The sequence below is a fragment of the Lipophrys pholis genome (assembly GCF_963383615.2).
Source record: "Lipophrys pholis genome assembly, chromosome: 3".
In the NCBI taxonomy this organism is placed as follows: Eukaryota; Metazoa; Chordata; class Actinopteri; order Blenniiformes; family Blenniidae; genus Lipophrys; species Lipophrys pholis.
The window spans coordinates 19,600,495-19,622,530 of record NC_137627.1 but is presented as its reverse complement, the minus strand read 5'-3'; the positions used below and the strand labels follow the sequence as shown (position 1 = coordinate 19,622,530).

The 22,036-nt window shown below is 40.2% G+C and overlaps 1 protein-coding gene across 1 annotated transcript; it reads right to left on the bottom strand.

Moving 5' to 3' along the window:
* Positions 1–507: 507 nt before the first annotated feature.
* Positions 508–19,554, bottom strand: LOC308107650 (uncharacterized protein C14orf132). The gene is made up of 2 exons (XM_080460109.1): positions 19,307–19,554; positions 508–1,861 (listed from the first exon to the last, which is right to left on the bottom strand). Exons 1-2 carry the CDS (start codon positions 19,502–19,504, stop codon positions 1,643–1,645), a joined length of 417 nt encoding a protein of 138 aa, XP_080316235.1. The 5' UTR covers positions 19,505–19,554; the 3' UTR covers positions 508–1,642.
* Between the last annotated feature and the right edge of the window lie 2,482 nt (positions 19,555–22,036).

Below are 22,036 nucleotides of genomic sequence, written 5' to 3'. Positions count from 1 at the left end.
ACAACAATATAAGAACAGTCACCAATAATTTTGCACATGGATACAACAGATTAACATAAAATTGATGTGGAAGAGCATCAAAACCTCAACTATTCGTCAGTTCCTTTCACTTGGCAGAGTTAGTCGAGTAAAAAGTTCAGTGTGAGCTTGAAATATGAGAACAGCACCAGGAGAAATGCTCAGAATAGTGGTGAGGGAGCGTTTCAGAGTTAAGTGCTTGTCAGACTGACTGTCGCAAAGTCCAAACGTCTGCGTCCAGCTGTGTGTCGTATAAACGCAGGATCTGTTTCTCGCTTCTGATTCTACAACTGGATCAAACTCTGAACCGGTTTAATCCTCGCCGGTTCGGACACAGACCTCCACTGATCCTTGTGGTCTAAGCAGAACTCAATGAGTTTATGTAACAGATGTGTTTGTGTAATCAGCTGACCAATGGCGAGTGCAGTACTACTATTGGGAGGTTACATCTCTTTTTGTTTGTTTTTACTTTTTTTTTTTTTTTTTTTTAGTCTGGAATCCAAAATGAATAAATTGGGCAATTTGCTGAGGAAAAATACACATGGAGCTGTTTGGTTTTCCAGAAATAAAGGTCAAAGCCAGACGCAGGTTTATCTAAGGGTTTAATTTCGGTGGATTTGAACTTAATAACTTAGGAAAACTATTTTACAAAGAACAATGAAAGCTTATATTAAGTCATAGACATGTATTTAAATGCATCTTCAACAGATTACACACACATAAACCAATGTCTAAAAGTTAAATCATGACACCTCTCTACATGAAGTCATTTAAAACGTCTTGCGGCTACCAGGGCTTGTGTATGAACGATTCAAATATGAAGCCAGAAGTTTGAGCTGTAACACATTATCACCTGATCAATACAATGAAATTAACATCATAATTACATTTAAAGAAATGTTTTTGAGCTTGTTACTTTCGCTGAATCCCACTGTGAGGCGTCTTAACTGTAATATTAGTTTGAGCCTGTATCCACACAGGCACTGTAATGTATGGCCCCTTCTGACAGCATGTAGATTGTATTCCGCTCACAGGAGCATGTGCAGTTGAAAAAAAAAAACTTTGAGAATTACTGATTAATTCAAATTGACCAAATACTGTCTATGCACCACCAAGTAACTCTTGTAACTTCAGATGAACCTTATTAAATTTTTTTTAAATCAAACCGAGCTTTCAGGTAAAACAGGATGTATACAGGATGTGTACGAAGACGAAAGTAACACAGGTATGTTGTTTACTGTATTAAGCAGGTTTCACATGGATAAAGTGCTGGGCGGCTTATCTTTGACGAAACTATACACATGCATTGGCGTCTGTTTGTATTTGTGACATTTTCCAGTGTAAGAACTTTAATTCACACACAGTCGCCATAACTGAAGTCCGTGACTCATGTTCTGCTTCAGATAAATAGCTGGTTTTATGTTCTCCATCTTATTTACAGTTGATTGCAGAATCGTCAAAACAAAGTGTCCAAATGAAGAATTCCCATGCAAAAATCCCCCCGGCGAACTCCAGCCAGAGCTTCTTCAAAAATCCGTTTGGTCAGTCTAAAAGTAAAGCTATTTTACATAAGCTGTCCCACGTCCAGCAGCGGCGGCGTGTGCTGCTCCGCTCCTCCATCTGGTCAGAAGGCACAGGCACAGACCACGGCCACCACCACGATGTTGCCGATGGTTGCCAGCACGGCGATCCACAACCAAATGGTGTCGCTGGACACCTTCCCGTCATCCTCTGCTTCCGAGGGCCGAGAATAGCCGGCGTTGAGGTTGGACGTGGACGTCTGCAGGGACGTGTTGCCGTTGTACGGAGAATCCATGAAGGCCCCGCTTACAGCCGGAAAATGCTGTCGGGAGGGAAAGCAGAGGAGAAGTTAGAGTTCGAGAAGATTCACTTCAGGCGGATTTTTTTTTTTTTGGTAAAACAATTATTATTAAAGAAAAAAATGAATCCTCTGAGCGGAACTGTTTTTCCATATTAAAGGAAAAGACAACATTGATCGAATCAAAAACATCAATATGGAAAGTAACCACTGCAAGAATGAGGCAGTTTCTTAAAGTTACAGTATTTAATATTTATATAAATCAATTTTAGTGCACTAAGCCACTGTAGTGAGTTTTCATGGTGGTTTTTTTCCCTGTTTTTAAACTAAAAAGACTGGTGGAGCTTCACTTTACCATCTATACATCTTTTAAGACGTGTGTGGTCTCAGAAGGCCAAACTTGAGACGTGCTCAACCTTTGTTGACTAGAACAATCAGGAAGGCATGGCTGGACAATAACATGCTGTGCTCAGGACATCAGCCCCACAGCTGTGCCTGGTCTCAGGACAGCTGTACGGCGAGGAGAGAGCTTCCTCTCAAAGGGATTAATTCTCAGACGGATTAGCGAAATCTGTCACATGCTTCATTTAAAAAAAAAAACTACAGAGATGCACAGAGAATGTGGAGAAGAGAAGAGAAAAAAAAACACCAAATGAGGCAGATAATGAATCCCACGTTTTGTCTCAGGTGTTTATTCTCACAGGGCGTCCATAGTACCCCGAGCTATATACGTTGATCGTACACTAAAATATCCAGTACGGCCATCTTTAGTTTTAGCTGCTGGGCTCTCTGCTCTGGAGGTGTGACACCTGCACTGCAGGCGCAAAAGCGTAGGCTTCGAACAAAAGTGAGCAAACTTAATTCACTGTAACTTTTCACACAAGCTCACTGACGCACCGCAACAAAAAAGACCGAGCTCGCAGGCTGTCTTCTGCGCTCACACAAACCACAGACTTCGCTGCACTGTGATACAAACAGACAGCTCAGTGGCCATTAATAATTCCCGCTTTCACCCTGACAGCTGAAAGGTTCAAGTGAATCTGACCCTGTGACTAGAGGGTGTTTCAGCGCCATGGTTTACTGAACAGCGTCAATTTTACCCTCAATAGGCGAAAAACAGAAGCTCAAAAATGCTGGTACACTCTTCGGTCAGGTTCTATGTTTTTTTATTAAGAAATTATAGATGGTCATACATAGCCTAGCAGATATACTGTATTCATCAACAGGACAGGAGCATAACGGTAAATCATACTTTAAAGGTTCCCACAGATATAAAAACCCAGTAATTTCCTTTGTTACGTTTATTAATATCGAGCCATACAGATGTCACCAGCTGAGATTATTATGGTCACTTTTTTGTCAATCTGATTGAATTCCTTACGATTCTAGCATCAGATTGTTCCGTTTACATGAGCGCTGAATCAGTAAAGTAATGGGAACGTTTTGCCGGTTTACACAACGACCTGTGACCCGATTCATTTCAGTGGAGCCATCCCATAATGCTTTGCACTGTGACGTCTGCTGTTTGGGACATGCGTGCAGAATCCAGTGAACTTTGTACCCGTCAAAACGCTCGACTATTTTTAAGTCTTTAAATATGTTTAAAAGAATTGTTGTTTCCTGCCCCCGACCCGTTTTGCTTCGCTCCCGCCATCTTTCTCTAAACACTGGCGTGTGTGTGTGTACGCGGTCACATCATGACGTTAAGTCAACTGACCTTCGACTGTAGGAAATAACCCGATGTGCCGTTTACATGGACTATGAAATATCTAAAAATTTACTTTTGACTTTATTTATATAGCACAAAATACCACACAGTCATTTCCAGGTGCTTTTTACAGACAGAAACCCAACAGAAAAACCAGACTACACCAGCCCCTATGACCCCTTGGTATTTTTAATCGCATGGTGGCAAATATAACCAGATTGAAGTGTTTATATAGTGCAACTTTAATCAGATTACCTTTGGTCCATGTAACCACAGCTCATGTTTCTTTTTCTTAGGGAAATGAATGCAACTGCTTGAGTAATGCTCCCCCTTCAGAGATGTTCCTAAAGTGGCTCCATATTTTATATATATATATATATATATATATATATATATATATATATATATATATATATATATATATATATATATATATATATATATATATATATATATATATATATATATATATATATATATATAATTCAATAAATGGTCTTAACTTTTTGTTAGACAACAGGACAAATGTTTCTCTGACTTTTGGGACGGCGATTTAGGTTTTTTTCCCCTCCTCATCCTTCAGACATCAAGTTTACTTTCAGCCGTCTCTCATGCTCTTTTAGTGTCCTCGTCTTCCCTCGTCTCTACGCCCAAGCTGCAGATGTGCCTTCAGGACAAATTCTCACTCAGAAACCTCTCACACTGAGGGGAGTAAAACGAAAAGTGTTTTACTCTGATTCACTGAATATTACAAGGGAAAACCATTATAACATTCCTGATGCCAAAGCTTAGTTCGCTCATATTATATCATCTCCACACAGGCGAGTCAGCCTTTGATCACTTTAGAATCGAAGAATAATTTTTTGAAAATAAAAAAGTCATTAACCTTGTTGTGACCTACTTTGAGGGAAGCTTCAACAGGAAGTCATATGGAGCGTAACGTGACGTCACCTGACACCTCACGGCTGAGTGGAAGTGATGGAAGACTTATGCATGTTGCAAACATCTGCTTCTTCGGACTGACTTCGCACCAGCTCCAGCTAACATGTTCTTCAAAGAGTCTTACGGACGTGACGACAAACCAGCGCTCGCCACACTTAGCGTTTTGCCTCACCGAGCTAAAAAAAGAAACAAAAAGCTGAAAGACGACGAGTTCCTTCAGAGTCGACGACCTGAACACATAGAGAAAACTGCCTCAAGCATCAGGGATGATTGAGGCGAAACAGATGAGATGGATATACTACTGTAGAAGTAACGTGTAAAACACGTCCAAACAAAACACAGGAAGTGACTGCTTCAGCCACAAGGAATCCAAACCTTGCATGTTATGCAATGCCTCAATTACGTCCGCGTGCTGCACGACGGTGATAATATCCTCATTCGCTGTGAGAAGTGAAGAAAAAAAACAAAAAAACATAGTGCACTCACTAAGATAAAGCAGCATAATTTATAAGAAAGCTATATGCTCTCACATCAGCCACTTAATATGTATATTTAATTAAAACTCCCTCCCAGGCTTTCTCATGAGCGGGGGCGGGGGTAAATAAAGCTTCGCTCTGACTTTGGAGGATCAAGTCCCAAACCTCCCGGATGAAAATGTAAACGAGCAAACCAGAAGACAATGCATTTTCTAATGAGGAGAGCACTGAGCTTGTTCACTCTCTCATTAGAAAGTCTCTGCCTGCAGGCGGCGTCTCGGTCTGCAAGCAAAACGACACAAAAAGGTCATCGACAACAGCAGCAGCGAGCATGAACAAGTGGTGTTGCAGCACATGCTGGTAAGACGGGCTGCAAGGGAGCATATTGAGTCTGTTTATCGGGCTTGCACTGAATCCAGAACCAACTGTGGCCAGCGCCGCAGTGTCGGAAATATTCTCAGTTTTCATATTCGATAGTTTGAGCGTGAACGTTGTTTTGTTTTTATTTTCTCCCCTTTGGGTTTTCACAGATGTGCCACAAAGTGAAAAACAAAGTGGAAAAAGTGACTGAATGAACTGCAACAATGGCAGTCTACCGACGTGGACTCGTTTTAAAAGAAGGTTTTTCTGCACATGCTTCACACATGCCCGCACACATACAGACTTTACAGTTTCCGCACAAACACTGGGCTGTGTGAAGAAGCAGCAGTTCAGTCATTCAGACCGCGGTTATGTAAGTAAGTAACTTTCAATGATGTGACAGCTTCACACAGAAGCAGAAACATTGAACTCAGTCAAATAGTCTTCATATAGTGTCCTCAGCAAACCGGCAAATTCTAATATTTGACAAGTTTAGTCCTAACTCAATCACAAAAATACTATTTAATAACGAAATATCCCAATGGAAACACAAATATTTAATCATACACTACAGCATGTACTTTATTATTGTTACAGGCAGTCTATCTATGGTTTACCTGTAAGAGGAACTTCATTAAAGATTTGCACCGATAGAACGAACACAATACCTGAGTTGCATTTAATAACTCATTGTTGTTTTTTTTTGTTTTTTGGGGTTGTTTTTTTTGTTACACTGAACTCTGAGCTGCAGAAAAAAATAGAAAACTGTACCCCTGACTGGAGATGCATGACTCAAATTCCATCACGAGTCAGCTCTTGACACTCGAAGTGAGAAAATGATTCAGTGAAATTTAGAATGAAACACCAGTCATCTAACAAACAAACTCACACTGAGGGATTTCTGAGATGACAGGAGGCTGAATTAAATGTCTGTTGATTTGTTAGGAAAAAAAAAATCTAAGTTTTTACTCATAATAAACAAGGTTATATAATGAGACAGGTGCTGGTACTGGAACGAACGACTGCATTTTATCCTAATGGTGGTGTTTGACTAACAGCAAGTGGAAATAAACTGTAATACACAATTGGAAGAGCTTTAACCAGTTACTCTATTTTCATTCATTTGGCATCTTAAGCAGTGAGCTGATGAGTCAGGTGCAACAGCATATAAACGTCATTCCTTGAATGGAGTGTTGAATTTTTCGTTTAGTTCACAACTTTAAAATACAAGCGCAATGGCATGCAAACTCAAAACAAATATTTGTTTCTACCTTTATAATTCAATTCATATTTAAAGTCACTTTCTGCCATTGTAGAGTGTTTATAATCTTCTAATTTATTTTTTGACATCTTAGTGTTAATACTTTTCTGCAAAACCAATGTATCTTCAGATCGAGCACAACAGAATTCCACTAAATCTACACCTTCTTATCTAATCTTAGTTATCCACAAAATAGAGCAACCGGACACATTACAGGCTCTCTTATCCTGTAAACAAAATAGAGATTGGCTTTAATATAACTCCAGCTATAGAGAATTAAAAACAGATTACTGATTAAAAAAAAAAAAAGAAGGAGTGAGATCGAAAAAGAGTTGTACCTGTACCGGCTGTGTGACGAAAGAGTTGAGCTCTGATGAAGCAGTCTGTCCCGTCCCACACTCTGACTTAGACTGAGTGCAGGGAGAAACATACAGGAGCAGCGCTTCATGGGAGTGAGAGACCTGACTCTAATGTAGAGAGAGAAGGGAGAGAGAGGGAGAGGGAGTGGGAGGGAGGGAGGGCTGATGGGGTGGAAGATCCTTCTTAGGGAAAGTAAATGATAAACCTCTGGGAGACGGAGTCAGACATCCAGCAGGAAGTCTTTTTTTGTTTTTTTTTATAATTAACACTGAAACTGATTTCAGTGACACATTATAATTTATGTGAAGTGGCAAGTCTGCATGTATACTTCCTATAACCCAGTGTCAGATTTGGTTTGAGTCTCCTGTTACTCCATTGTGTAGATGGAAGGAAAATGATTCATATAAATGGTCGACAACAGAGTGGTGGTTCAGATGTGTATGGGATTGCATTATTTCCCAACTAATAATCTTAAAATACCACTTTGGTTTTTAAAAGAAGGTGTGTGTGTGTGAGTGAAATAACAGTGACTTTGAGTCAAGCCAAAACTCAAACCTGTTCCTTCACTCTGATTTTATCGACATGTCTGCCGGTCTTTTGCTTCTGCGTAGAGGAGATCCACAACCTTTCCTAGTGGTTATTCGAGTGCCTCTAGGAAAACAGGTTTGAAACAACAGACAAGTAGATTAGAAAAAAACAAACAAATGCCAGCACGTATTCATCTCAGCCCTCTGACCCAACAGAATGATCTACATTCCTGCGTCCGTGTACAGGACGTTGTTGATACGCAAGTAACTGCGAGTGAGCCAGGTTAAACTCCCATTTATAACCATGTTGCCACGTGTATGCACGTACGTGCATATGGTATGCACCTGTGTACCTGTGTGTATGGTGTGTCCATGTAAGTGTGACGCACGCACCGCCACTATCAATATGCTTATGTATGAATGGGCGAACAGAGACGATGTGCCCCGAAGCTTCTCTCCATTATTTTGTGATGCAGAAAACATCTTCCTTAACACATCTTGGGCCTCACACTCAGGAATCGAGACTATTCCAACGCCACGAAAAGAGGACAAATGATTACCCTGCCCGTTTGGAAATCAGTGCCGTTGTGTGTCAGACACCAGACAGACTAAAACCCATGTAAATACAGCATGATTTCTATCTTCACTTCCTCTCATAATCTCTACTCTTCTTCCGTCCGTCTGACAGATGGATAGCTAAACAGTACAGTGAACTGCAGTCCTATTGTACTAATAACAACCTATTCTGGACGTACATCATTTATGTTCAATAAACTATTCTCTAAATCCGGTTAAAAGTACTGTGATCTTTAGAAGTTTCTAATAATTATAAGAAAGATACACAAGGATAATTTAAAGAAGAAGTTCATGTAAGACTGTGAGATGACCTACATGCCATCGTCTGAGCCACCTGGCATACAAGCGAGCAGCATTCACATCAATGGATGTCCAGTTCACAGCAAGTTAACACACCTGCTACATCCACTGCAGCCAAAAATGGTTTGCAGATACTTCCTGGGATGACGACAACAACAACACGACAGCATGGTCTCCGAATATCAGTTACCGAAATCAACATAAAGAACCAAAAGACTCACTACACCTGATATCTTTTTCATCATTGCCAAGGTGAAGCAACATTAAGTTTCATCATTTTGGGTTTTCAACATTTTGTGCTGCTCAAAAGCAAATGTCTGATCGTCCTCATGCGAGCATGCATTACATGAATGGATCGTAGCAGGTCAACACACCCGCGACAGCCACTGCAGAAGTAGATTTTCCAGCCCGTCCTTGTATTTCCTAGGAGGTCAGGATGCACAGGGCAGCTCACCCGCCTCTTGTTAATCTCCCATAAATCCATGAGGTGAACCACATCAGGTTTAGATGGACAGGGGATTGAAACTGAATCTCCCGCGACGTCCTTCAGTCCGGCTCTGTCACCATGGCTGGGTGCACCAGGTAATGTAAGTCAGGGGTTCCCAACCCAGGTTCAGGATCAGGATCCCCCGTGGGGGAAGATGCCAGAGATCAGAAGCAGGGCCAGCTTTGGAGTTGTCAAAAATAGCACAAAGAAACCGTAAAGACACTTTCTAGAAATGTTAGACGCATGTGAAGCTTCATTTTGAAGGTTCCTGCTTTTGTTCCATTGAGACTTGGTGTGTGTCCACCAGTGGTTACCTTCACTGTAATCAGGAATCCAAGAGGTTATCAAAAGCCGTTCTTGGAGGCAATCTGTTGAGCCCCAAGTCTTAAAGAGTTAGGAATCACAAGTAACTGTTTTTGCGAATGTTATATGTAGCTTCCAATTTCATTTAGCGAGCACATGTTGCTCATTGATGATGACATTTCTGACTTGTCAGTGTTTATGGTGATTCAACATCTTAGGGCAAAGACGAAAGCTTAATCTTGGCCTTTCAAGTTTTCATATGTTGTTATTATTATTGTTATTATTATTGTTGTTGTTGTTGTTGTTGTTGTTATTATTTAAAGGTGCCTAAGTGCAAAGTTGTTAAAAAAACACATTTTCTGTGGTGTGACAGGCTCAGAATGAATCTTTTCTGTTATATACAGCTTCCCTGATCCGTGAATGGTACAAGACAGTGTTGTTTGGTTTGTGAGGGATCAAGCAGACTCTTGATATCTATTTCTCATTCGCTTTTTTTTATTCTGTACTATCCAACCTTCTGAACCCCCACCTAACTCTTTTGTAATCCTCTTTAGATCCTCCTTATTTTGAATCTGTACGTGTCACCCCTGAAGTCACTCGTCTTACATTTTCTCCCTCCTCCCTCCACTGTCTTTTATGTCCATTTTCAAATCATTCCACAATCATGCATTATTCCATCCCTCCATCCGTAAGCTCATCTCTCCCCGGTGACTCGTCTAGCGTGCAGCAGTGCGGGGTCGTGTGGAATTAGAGACAAACATGCATAGATTCAAATATCCCAATCCCTTCAACTGAGGAATCCTTGCATTGTGACGTACTGAGTGCACAACATGAATTTAGTGTATAATGAATGTGCACATGGGTTTGCTTCCTGTGCCCATCTGTGAGTGTGTGTCCTGTGGGGGCTCAGAGGGAGGCAGCATGTGTGTGGTCTTTGTGTATCTGCGTGTGCATATGTGTTGGCATTTATTTGTCTGTCTCGATTCTATATGCTCAGGTGCATCCATAGCCTGTATGCATACATGTGCTCTCTTGCACTCTCTCTCTCTCTCTCTCTCTCTCACTCTTTCTCTTTCTCTTTCTCTCTATGTCCAGGACAGTGATGGCTTTTAAAGTTATATAATGTTCTTCCAAGTTGAAGGGAGACAGAGAAACTGCCTCTGGTAATCCCCCCCCCCCCCCCCCCCCCCCCCCCCCACCCCACCCCCTACACACACACACACACACACACGGCACAAATTAATTTGTGCACATATGCTGCGGGAACACACATTCATCAATCACTGGAAGCGCAAGCCTGGTCGGACACACAACCACAGACAGGAAGCTGCGGGTTATTTAAAATGGGCGAAAATTGGAACCCAATGAGGGAATTTGAGTGGCGGGAAAAATAACTCTCATGATTAACAAAGGATGGGAAGGGCAAATAAAAGAGGAGGGAAAACTCACTTCTCATTTACGAGACATTTGTCTCACAAGCTATGTGTTTAACGAGCTATTAGGGATGAGGAGTGCGCTCCCGGGTGGGGATATTTCACCCATGTGTGCACCAAATATTTGACCAAAAAAAAGTGAAGAACTACTTTGTCTTGTCATATTTGATCATCAAATAAAATATATATGCATTTATGGGGTTGGAAATTAGCTTTCATCTGTAATCACTTAAAAAAAAAAAACAGAAGAAAGAAAAAGAGAGCGAGGGCAAAGCAGAAAAGAATAAAAAAAGGGGGTGGAGGATAAACAGCCCTGCAGCAGCCAGCTGTTCCTCCTCTTTGTGAAACATCTGTCATTAAGTTAGAAACACAAAGGGGGAGCAGAGAATACAGGCAAGATAATACATATGTGATGAGAGAAAACCAAAGGGTGAAAACAGAGGTATTCATTTAACTTCCTGTATCAGTGTATCACATTTTCTGCTGGCGCTAATCGGGTTTGACAAATACGTTCCTCCGGTCATGCCGCCTAATGAGCTTCAAGAAAGCATCTTTTTTGACCTCCTTGTGATGTAATAGAAGACGGAATTCTCCTGGGATCCATAAAGATCTCATCATGATTTCATCGCAGTCCCCTCCAGGGTTCACTGAGATATTCCGTTTGTACCGAAAGGGGTCAACCATAAAAATCCCTCCGCATTGCCACCCACCAGAATACGTCTCCAGCTAAAGCTTCTTTCAAGTCCACATTTAGATCTTGTCAGACAGATTATGCCTTGTGACAAGCATCTAAAAGAAGCTTCAGCAGCACCGGGCCAAACCCCCCCCCCCCCCCCCCCCCCACCCCAGCCATCAACCAAATATTTAACTCTGAAAAAAAACCAAAAAAAACAATGGCCATTGACTTTCAACATGCGGGCGGTTTTATTGTGAAGTAATGCAGAACTCACATCAGTTTTCTTCAGTGGAAAAATAACCTGTGAAGTGTGGCAAACTTGATGAATTTAAAATGTGAGGTCGTGCTCAGTATTCCATGTATACAAATCGTGTTTTATTATAAATTACTGTTACTTGATGGCCAAGGTCATTTGTAAAAGAAATCATGCTAAAAATAGAACAAATGTAAATGTGATGAACACAACTTAAATGATAAAGAAAATAAACTTCATCACAACATTTTTCACATTTCTTCTTTTAGGCTCTCCACAGCTTTTCACAATATATTTAGATTACTAATCAACATAAGGAAAAGTATGTGCAGCATGCGTCACAGATTCAGCTGTACTGAAAAGACTTCAATTTGCTCTGAATGTGATGAAATTATACCCCCTCCTGTGGTAGGGATGATTTAGCTAAAGTGGGGTTATATAGTATGTACCACTGAGGGGACGGTCCAAACAGCAAATTGCACCCATGTTTATTTGTAAAATAATTACCAGTATATTTTCAATATATTAGTCATTTTGAAGGTGAGCAGATAGGATATAATGGCTCCCCATGTTGAATAAAAGCTCATTTGATTTGCTCCCTTTAAAATGACTCTCAGGAGATGATGATTTGACCTGATATAACGGACATAGTCACTGCGTCAGAAAGTACTGGCAGCTGAAAATAAGTTCCCAGATATTGAGTTGTGCGATGAAAGGAAAATACTGTCCCTGGACTTTGTCTGAGGGGGAACTGACAGAGTAAGAGCAACTGGGAGGAGGAGGAGGAGGAGGAGGAGGAGGAGGAGGAGGAGGAGGAGGCGACTTTGTTATTGTGAAGGAGAAAAAGAGAGGAAGGCTTTCCTTCATGGCTGGTTGATTCTTCGCTTTCTTTCACTGGAGGATTGAAACCCTGACAGATGAATAAAAAATACATATATTTATCGTTCACTCATATCAATCGGATACATTTCTAAGTAATTTGAATTCTTTCACTCTTCAAACCTAATCACATACACACATTGAGCACACATGTCAAACTCCTTTTCCCTCAGTGCCACATATACCTAAATGGGCTGGAGCAGTGATAATGAAAGCCAAATTTTTCTTTGCATGTTGTGCAGAAAAATACAAGTATATCCTTAAGATGTTCACATTTAAAGGGTCTCTATTCAAAATAAGGCAAGGTAGCAGTGTTGAGTCACCTTTGAGTGGTGTTGCCATCGGATATTCAAATCAATGATCCATTGATTGCATTGCCGGAAATGCCTTTTTTCTATTTTTAAATTTGCAAGATTATCTGGCACAGTAGCAGTATTCTGTGGTCATGCAGTGACTACTAGTGGTCCAAGATGGTACATACATTTCTATTTTGTTTTATAGATAATTTCTTAACTAAATCACATGGCCAGCCAATTGACTAATGAAAGTGTGACTTGTGAACTGTAAAATATGGTACATACATATTTCATTATCAAATTTAACATTATTTCGCAGCTCTTGAGGACAATTTATGAAATGGACATATGAAAATGTGTTCATGCTCTTGTAGGAACGTTGTGCACAAGGCGTCGCCACTAAGTATTTGAGCACATTACGGATTTGGATTGTCACTGATGTGTTTCTCTTGCACGTAACTCTCCGAGCAGAGTGCTGAGCCATAAACTAGTCATCAAGCATGAATGACAAATGGGATTGTTACTTTACAACACACAATTGAGTGGTGCAGATCTTTTTTTTTTTTTTAGGTTTTGAGTCCCTCCATCTGGTCCTTAGTGACTTCAGGTTTCTGTCATAACCATTGCGTTATATTTGAAATGCCCCCAAGTCCGTTATGGCTTTGCACTCTTTTATATCGTGCCCCTTTACAACCACAAATACGAGAAGCAGCTGAAAAATGACAACACCAGCATGCAGAAGAGGTCAGGTGGATGGATGGGTCAGTGAAACTGAAGACCGCTGCTGGCATCCTGTATATATGTCCTCATTTCTAGTCAGTAAATCTGTGCAAACCTTTCATGGAAAAAGGTTCTTTCTGACACGATACGTCAAGAAGGAGATTTGTCTGAAAGGATGATGTAAGAAGTCTAAAATTGAAACATGAAAAAGTCCACAAGAGGATACACGTATCAAGGTACTTTGAGATTGGATGGATGGATGGATGGATGGATGAATGGATGGATGGATGGATGGATGGATGGATGGATGGATGGATGGATGGATGGATGGATGGATGGATGGATGGATGGATGGATGGATGAATGAATGAATGAATGACGTTGTGCTTGTATCAATACACCCTCCAGACCTAGTTCCGTTTCATGCAGTGTGATGGGACACCTTTCAGGGCATTCTTATCTCCCGACAGTTCATCATCATAAATTCACGAGCCGCATGTTTTTAAAAAGTATGTTAATATTTAGAGTTTTCAGAAGCTCAGAGAAGAGTTTCTGCATGGCAGTCAAGTTTAAACATTTTCACACGCGAAGCATTTTTTTTTTTTTCTTTGTTTGTTTAATCGTAAGTTCTGCAGCTCTCAGACCAGATTCAATTTCCTCATCTGGTGGCTTGTGCTTCAGAGGAAATGGTCTGATGATGCATTTAATCTGATCTCGCATACATCCAGCCCTATCCGTGACTTATTACAATTACTGCAATAATACTTTATGCAGAGGTATAAGGTGATTTGCGTGGGACTGAAAAGAAAAGTGCTGTGAACCTGGTTGGAATCATTGACCAGAGGTTCCAAACCCGTGGTCCGGGATAACACTTTTGATAGAACTGAAGTATTTTGAGGGCTTATGTTTATGAATGTTGGGCCATTGTTTGGCTTTGAAGGAGGGGTGATGGGAGTACATGCACACAATGTTTTTTTCGGGAAAAAAATAGCTTCCTTCATCTTACATGGCCAGTTTAAATCCTTATCAGGAATGTTTCTGGGGTAATGTAATGCAATATTAATAACACATATTTAATACTGTCAGAAAGCGATGACCCCAATCCTCTCGTAAATATACATTTGACATTGACAACAATTCTATTGTAGCTTTCACTCACACAACCTACTTTACTGGAAATGTGATTGGTCAGCAGAATGTGAAGGTACAGCCTCGACGTGACACTGAATGGGATTTTATGATATTTTGATTAGAGATCTGATATTGTGTTCCGTGGTGGAAGAGAATGTGACATCGCTGAACGTCATAGCTCATGAAGTAAGCCCAACGCTCTGATAAAAACCTAATAATGAGCTTTCCGCTCCCATAAGATAAAACAAACACATACATTTGGGGCAGGAAAGAAACTCCCAAGTTATGTCATCATAAAGGAAGTGTCTAATCTCTGAAGTGAAATGTGGCCTGATTTTACATCACAAAAGGGCAGTTGCGTCCCTCCACTTGCATGTCTGACTTGTTTGTTTGCGTTTAATCTGTCATGCTATCCTGAATGGATGACTAAATCACAACAAAGCTTATAATATGCGTGCCAATGCTGACTCAGGCTCCGCTATGCTTAACGTATATGTGTTGATGTTGTTGTTGTTGCTTTGTCCATTCTGTGAAGGTCAGCTGTTTGCTCAAACAGAAAGTGAACATTCTCCATATACAGGCACACTATGCACAGATGGGGAAAACCTCAGTTTGTTAACACTGCCATGCAGTTTACAGTTGAATACCCCAGGCTTCTGAATGTTTTTTACCACCATAAATTATTGGTAACAGCTGTTTTAATCCATCAACAATAAAAATCCAGACTCATGAAGCACGTCTCTGTTAACTGTACCTTATTTTAGGATTTTTGTTTTTCATTGATTCCAATTATATTTACTTTACTTTCCGTATTAAATTATATATTTTTCTATACGGCAGTTAGCTATTTTTCATTTATTTATTTGTTTGTTTACTTGTTTATTCATTCATTATTTTCGAATTGATTTATTACATATTGAGCAGACAACCAGGAGTTAATAATAACTGGCACAAGAAGAGTTGTACTTAAGTGGATATAAATCAAGTGATGTTCATCTTCTTGATATTCAAATGCAACAACTCGTTAATTAATTTGGAAATGGTTTGGATTTAATAATACAACGAAATGAAAGCGAACACAAGGTTTTCGAGATGAACCCATGAGTTTACTGTGTAACTAGTGTCGAGATATATATTGAATTCATCTACGAAAAGCTTAACTTTTAATTTATCATAGTAGAAACTCCAAGGCAAGCTTCCATATATAAACTCAGAGAAAGTGCAGCTGGTGATGGATCAGATTTGCAATCTGTGTCAGGCAGATGCCCCCCTGAAGTACCTGATAAACTCTTCAGCAGATGGTAATCTGACCTAAATCTCCATCACACACACTTTTGACTGACAGCAGTTAATTAGGAGCGGTCTAACGTTCACCCTCAGAAAAAGAAAAAAGTTGGGACAGAAGACGTTATCGTCACAAGGTCGGTCCTGGAGGCTTGTGCAGCACAAAGTCACCTCGTCGGTGACAGCAAGAGAACAACCGGCACCAACGCTCACACACATTCTGTTTACAGAGTCTCACACACGATGTGTTCATTTTCCTTTTTTCACAATACCTTTCAAATGCATTGCATTTACACTACATTCCCATTCATCCTCAGCATATTTGTGTGTTACTGCTTATGTGTGAAGAATGCACGCGTTCAGGTAGAGTTCGGAGACCGTTTTGTGCCGGAGTGATTAAGGACCACGCTTTGAGCACATCTGATTAACTATCGGAGAGCAGATGGCTATCAGATGAGGCTTTCCATCAAACGCCTTCAGCGGGGACAGGGTTCACGTCTGGAGCGCCGGGGTTCAGTGACAATAGTCAGAAAACTGAGGGGGAAAATATTCAATTCAGGCCACAACATGGGACACGTCATCTGCTGTCTGTGGAGCAATGCTTTAGGTTAGAACAATCTAAACCTTCAAGTTAAAAACTAATTCCAAACCGTTTGTGTGAGGCCCTTCCTTTGAAGGAGAGCTATTTCACGATGTTTAAGTGTGATTTTCCCTCAGATCGGCACAGCTGACTGCAGAGCAAAATCTCCTCGTCTTCAGTGACTCTGCAGGTGTAATGACATAAAATATCTCCCTGCCTCGGATTTGTGTTCCTCCACAATTTACTGTTTGATGTATCCCAAGCTGTTCACTAGTGGGGAAAGATGGCCTCTTTTTCTTTTTCCGGCACAAACCAACAGATGGCGTCACTTTGCATTTAAGGTGGCAGCTCAGTGAATGTCAGCAGGCTATCTGAGGCTGATAAATCCTCACTTCTATGGCTGAAAGTGCCGAGAGAAAAGAAAAAATCAATGTCGTTGTCAAAGAACAGAAATATTAGAGAAATATTTCTCTAGAGTATTTTGGGGCGATTCGAGAAACAAATTATTTTGAATCTTGCCAGAAAACCTAGTTCATATTGTTTTTTCTTTCCTATACGTCTTGGTTTTTCTGTTGCATCCACAGATTATAGACTGGGGTGGAAACATTATTTCTGCCAAGAAAGGTGAGTTAAGACTTGTGCTCTCAATCCCTTAAGCCTCTGCACACACACACAAACACACACACTTTACTACATTTCGCACCGAAAAAAGCAGATTTTGTTTTTATTTTGCAGCGAAAGGTTCTGGTTACAAACTAAATTCGAATTTCCTTGTTTGTTTACATTCACAAAATAATTATTGTACTTGGCACTCGGTTAAGTTGACATTGAATGTAGAACTATTATTATAATTACCCCCGCCGTTTCTTTCCCTCAGGAATGTAACGCTGTCACAGCCTCCTATCTGAAACACACTGGATTATAAACCTCAATTTCGGATTTAAACCAGAAAACCTTTGCCTGCAGCTCCAAATCCCATGTATGTCGATGTGACAGGACATAAATGTACCTTTTGTGTGTCCCTCATTGACACTTTAAAGGCCTAGTGGGTCGTTAAATTAACACCAGAACTGACCTGAAGCACAATTAAATTGATCACGTTTACTCTCAGCAAAATTACATTTTGTGCTCGCCCCATAAACAACTATTACGGACAAGTTTTTACTGTTAGACACTAAATAATAATGATAAAAATGTTGCTTGGCCATTAGAGAAGGCATCCTCAATAACCCACATTGTTATTCTGGAAAGGAGAAAAAAAAATATGACTTTGGGACATTATTGTAAGTCTTCCACCAGTGAATAGAGCAATAATGTCACAAAGATTGAGTGCAGCGAAAAGCGCATCCAGGCAAAGTAGGACTTCTATTGTGCCGGGAAAGCTTAAAAGCTTTTGTATAGTAATTATTTTTCAAAACATTTCCATAGACCTACAAGTCACTGAGGGCCCTTGATGTAATATAAAGCATTGCCCTCGGGTCATAGCTAATGCTCAGCGTCATAGGTCAGAGAGAGAGAGAGAGAGAGAGAGAGAGAGAGAGAGAGAGAGAAAATGGGGCAGGCTGTGATCCACAGCATGAGCATGGACCGCTGTGTTGAAAAGCTCCACACAAGAGTTTAAGGTGGTCTTTCTTTATTTCTTCATTGCTAAGACGTTGAACCTTTATTCTACTATATTTTATTAACACAGGGGTTTTTCACTTCGCAGCACATTCATATTACACCAAACATTAGAAGCTGAATATGTGTTTATTGGGGAAAGTATCATATTAGATCACTTCTGCATTCCTTCCACGTTTCTTACAAAGTGAGGATGATGTGTTAATCAAATCAAGTCAGACTTTATTTATATAGCACTTTTCATACCAAAACATTGCTGTGCAAAGTGCTTCACGTGCAATAAAAAATAGGAACACGCGCAATGAAAGTCGAGGGATAGGTATTAGAGTTGGCGTGCTAAACACTGAGATAAATGGCAGAATGGTTTCTGTAGTTCTTGTTTCTAGAAAAATAGAAGTAAAATGAGGAAGATGAATCTAAAACATTTGACACAAACAAGATTGTTGAACCTTTCACAGACTTTCAGTTGGAAAAATGTCCCTTCAAGAGTTTTTTTTTAGTCAAGAAGAGTGTCTGTGAGTTTGATCTTTTACACTTTTTCTACATATATGAAAATCTGTGTATGTGCCTGACAGAAAGGTAAGTAAATAAATTCTAAAACATCCCTCAACGTCTCACAATTTTAAATTCTTAAGTTGTTTCATGAGGTAACCCTATAAAATGCTGAGCTTTCGTCATACAAACAATAATATTATTACAATCGCATTCACGGTACACAATATAATATCGCTGATTAAAAAGTGACAGCAGGACAGTCTTGACAGGCTTGTAGTGACTCAGCTGTGAAAAACCATGAGTGATTTCAAACTGGCGTGTCTTCTTTTGGAGACTCAACTCCTCCTGAGTCATCGCTCTTTGTGTGTCTGCACTGTCCAAAACTGTCCGTCTCACAAACCTCGTTAGGACGACGCGAATGCTCAAGGAACTTTTTCTAACTGTGACTCAGTGTTTGGCAACTACTTCCTGTTGACAAGTGACAGAGACTGATAAATCCTGGAGCATCTGCACGGTGTGGTGACTTTATCTGAAAGGGAATGATGGACGTGGCGTCGCCTGGTGTGTAAGACTGTGGACTTTTCATCTGTTGGTAATGTACAATTTTGATAATGATACACATAACTCAGCCGAAGATTTAACCATTACCTTCCTCTACCTCAATAGAGCCTGCACACAATCCTCCTTCAAAATATGTCATTTGTTTCTCGCGCAACACAAGACTTCACCCGAGTAAAGAACAAACCCCCCAAATCAAAATCAAGAGAACCTGCAGGCAGTGAGCGGGTTTCCGCTTCCTTACCTGCGCTGACATCAGTGATAACTCCATAATCCCTGGATCAGTGGATGCCAGCCTGGCTGCGCTTGAAGAAAAAGAGGATTTCACCGCCGAGACGAAGAAATGGATGAGGAAGCTCTTTAAGACGGCCCGGCTGTGCAACTGTGAGTGTAGCCGAGGATGTGCTTCATAATGACACAATGAATGCTTTTCATGCTTCATGTAAGAGTTTATACACTCAGTACATCTCTCTCTCTCTCTCTCTCTCTCTCTCTCTCTCTCTCTCTCTCTCTCTCTCTCTCCCTATCTTGCGCTCTCTTGCTCGCTCTCTCTCTCTCTATCTTAGTCTCTATCTCTCTCTGTCTCTCTCTCTTGCTCGATCTCTCTCTCTCTCTCTCTCTTGCTCTCTGTCTCTCTCTCTCTCTCTCTAAATATGCACGTGAAGCATGCCAGGCAAACGGTGCAAAATTATTGATGCTATTGTTGCGTTTTGCATGAAAGTGCTTTTGGCGCTTCCTCTTTCTTTTTTTGAGATGAAGGTCATGATTCCAAAGACTGACTGATCCTTGAATTATTCAATTTGAAAAATGCACATGGAATTCATGTATGCATGTTCTTCACACCCACACTAAGACATAATGGGTTCATATATCCTAACTGTGTAATGTTGAATAAAATATTATCATATAATTCATTAATGGCTGAAATTGTTGACTGCCAATGCCTTTTAAAAATGTATTTTATTTATTGCATTTTTAAGAAACTTTTTTTTTTTTTGGTTCTGCTGCGTTCAATTTTTTGACAAACCAACTCTTTAGGAAGAGCTTATAGCCGACAAAATAATACATCGGTCGATTGTTGAAGTTACTACTTCTGAGAAAATGGGAGGTAGGAAAAGTCTGACTTCCCAGTAGGAAAAGTCCATCTTTCCCCTGTTAAAATTGCAAAGGTTTTAAGAGCTCCCAAATGCAAATCTTACATCAGTCAACATCTCTTTATTTCAAGATTTCTTTTGGTTGATGTGTGTGACGATCATCTCGTTTTCTCTTGTCAGACCTGACAGCAGCGAGGAAGACACCACAGCTGGAAGCGGCCATAACGCTCGTTTATTGTCATCATGTCAATGCAGAAAACTGGGAAATGAGACCTTTCCAACTGGTAATTGTCCCAATTCCCAGCTCTATGAATGCATTATTTTTTACGTCCATTGCAGCCTCACGAGGTTACTGTGACCGTGAAGATGGACAAAATCCCTTCAGGGAATATTACATCACTTCATTTATATTTAAAATGTTTCTATAATTTCCCTAACAACTTTATCTGAATTGAGACCATTACTGCCAAATGTACTCCAAAGGTTGACCTGAACCTGAAATAATGTTTCCGGATCACCTCCAAAATCGAATGGAATCTTCTATGACAAAAATCTGTGCAGTAGTTTTGATGTAATCTTGCTCACAGTCGTACAAATATACGTCGATGATTTAATTAATGATTTTTATTCCTATTTGAAAAGTATGAACATTTACAAACTTAGTTCATTAGTTATTACTCGTCTCTCTCTGGCCTGTTCCCTGGCTTGTTTCTCCTCGCTAGCAGGAATACATTCACAGTTTATTTCTACTGTTTCGTTGATGTGTCTTCTCGTAGTTTTTTTTTTAATCATTACTTTCAAAAGAAAGTTGTTCAACGGAATTCTGCGTGGCTTTTCAAAAGTGCAACCCCCCTCACACACTTGAGAGGTTCCAATTAATATTGAGCACCACCATATGACTTCAGCTAAATAGTAATCGGATTTTACTTTTTATTCCTAAAGCACTTTATGTTGTTTGTCCCAAACGCCCATGGTCGTCTTGCAGCCATCCAGCGCTCAGTCTCGTCCACACAAGGGCAGGCGAAGATAGGAGGATGTATCTGCGGCGTTTTTGATTGAAAGACAATCCGCTCCACCAAATGAGCCGCACTCTTGATCTCCACGGTTCCGACAGCTCAGCTAACGTGTCACAGCCACAACCACAGTAATAAAACTACGTGCTCATTATAACCACATCCTAAGTGAGCTCATTCAAAGTGACGCACAAGATCCTTTGTCAAGTTAATTTTCAGTCTCTCTATATTTGCCCCGTGTCTGACCTGTCCAAGGATTCTTCTTTTTAAAGTAACTGTAATAAAGTACTATTGTTCAGTAACTTGCACTTCATTGTTCCCTTGCTGCAAAAAGCTGCAAAATGCATGATCTAATGAGCTATTCTAACTTAGTTTGGGAGTCAGTGGAAATCTAATGAGTGTTTTCTTTATGAACCGTATGTGCTAATAACATTGAAGAAACATTTACATGTGCAGGCAGAATCGATTTATTATAAGAGTCATCCTTTATCAACGTTGACTTTATTAAAATGTGGCCTTTAGAAGGTAAAACTTACATATTTCAATGCTTTAAAAGTTTTTATTCCAGTTGCGCGCTTGAAGGACTCCTATAAATGCAGTCGTACTTGAAATGCTCATAACATATCAATAATAAACAATTCCATGCAGGGAACAATTTGTGATAAAAATACTTTTTTTTTTTTTAAAGAACGGGGCTGTTTAGACAATGAAAGAGAAGCTGTGCAACTTCTTATTTCATTAAAAATGAATGTAATGAAGAAATCCACCCATCCATTTTCTTTACTGCGTTATCCAACTTGGGAGGAAACCAGAGTACCCAGAAGAAATCCTCGCACACACGGGGGAGAGCATGCAAACGGCACATGG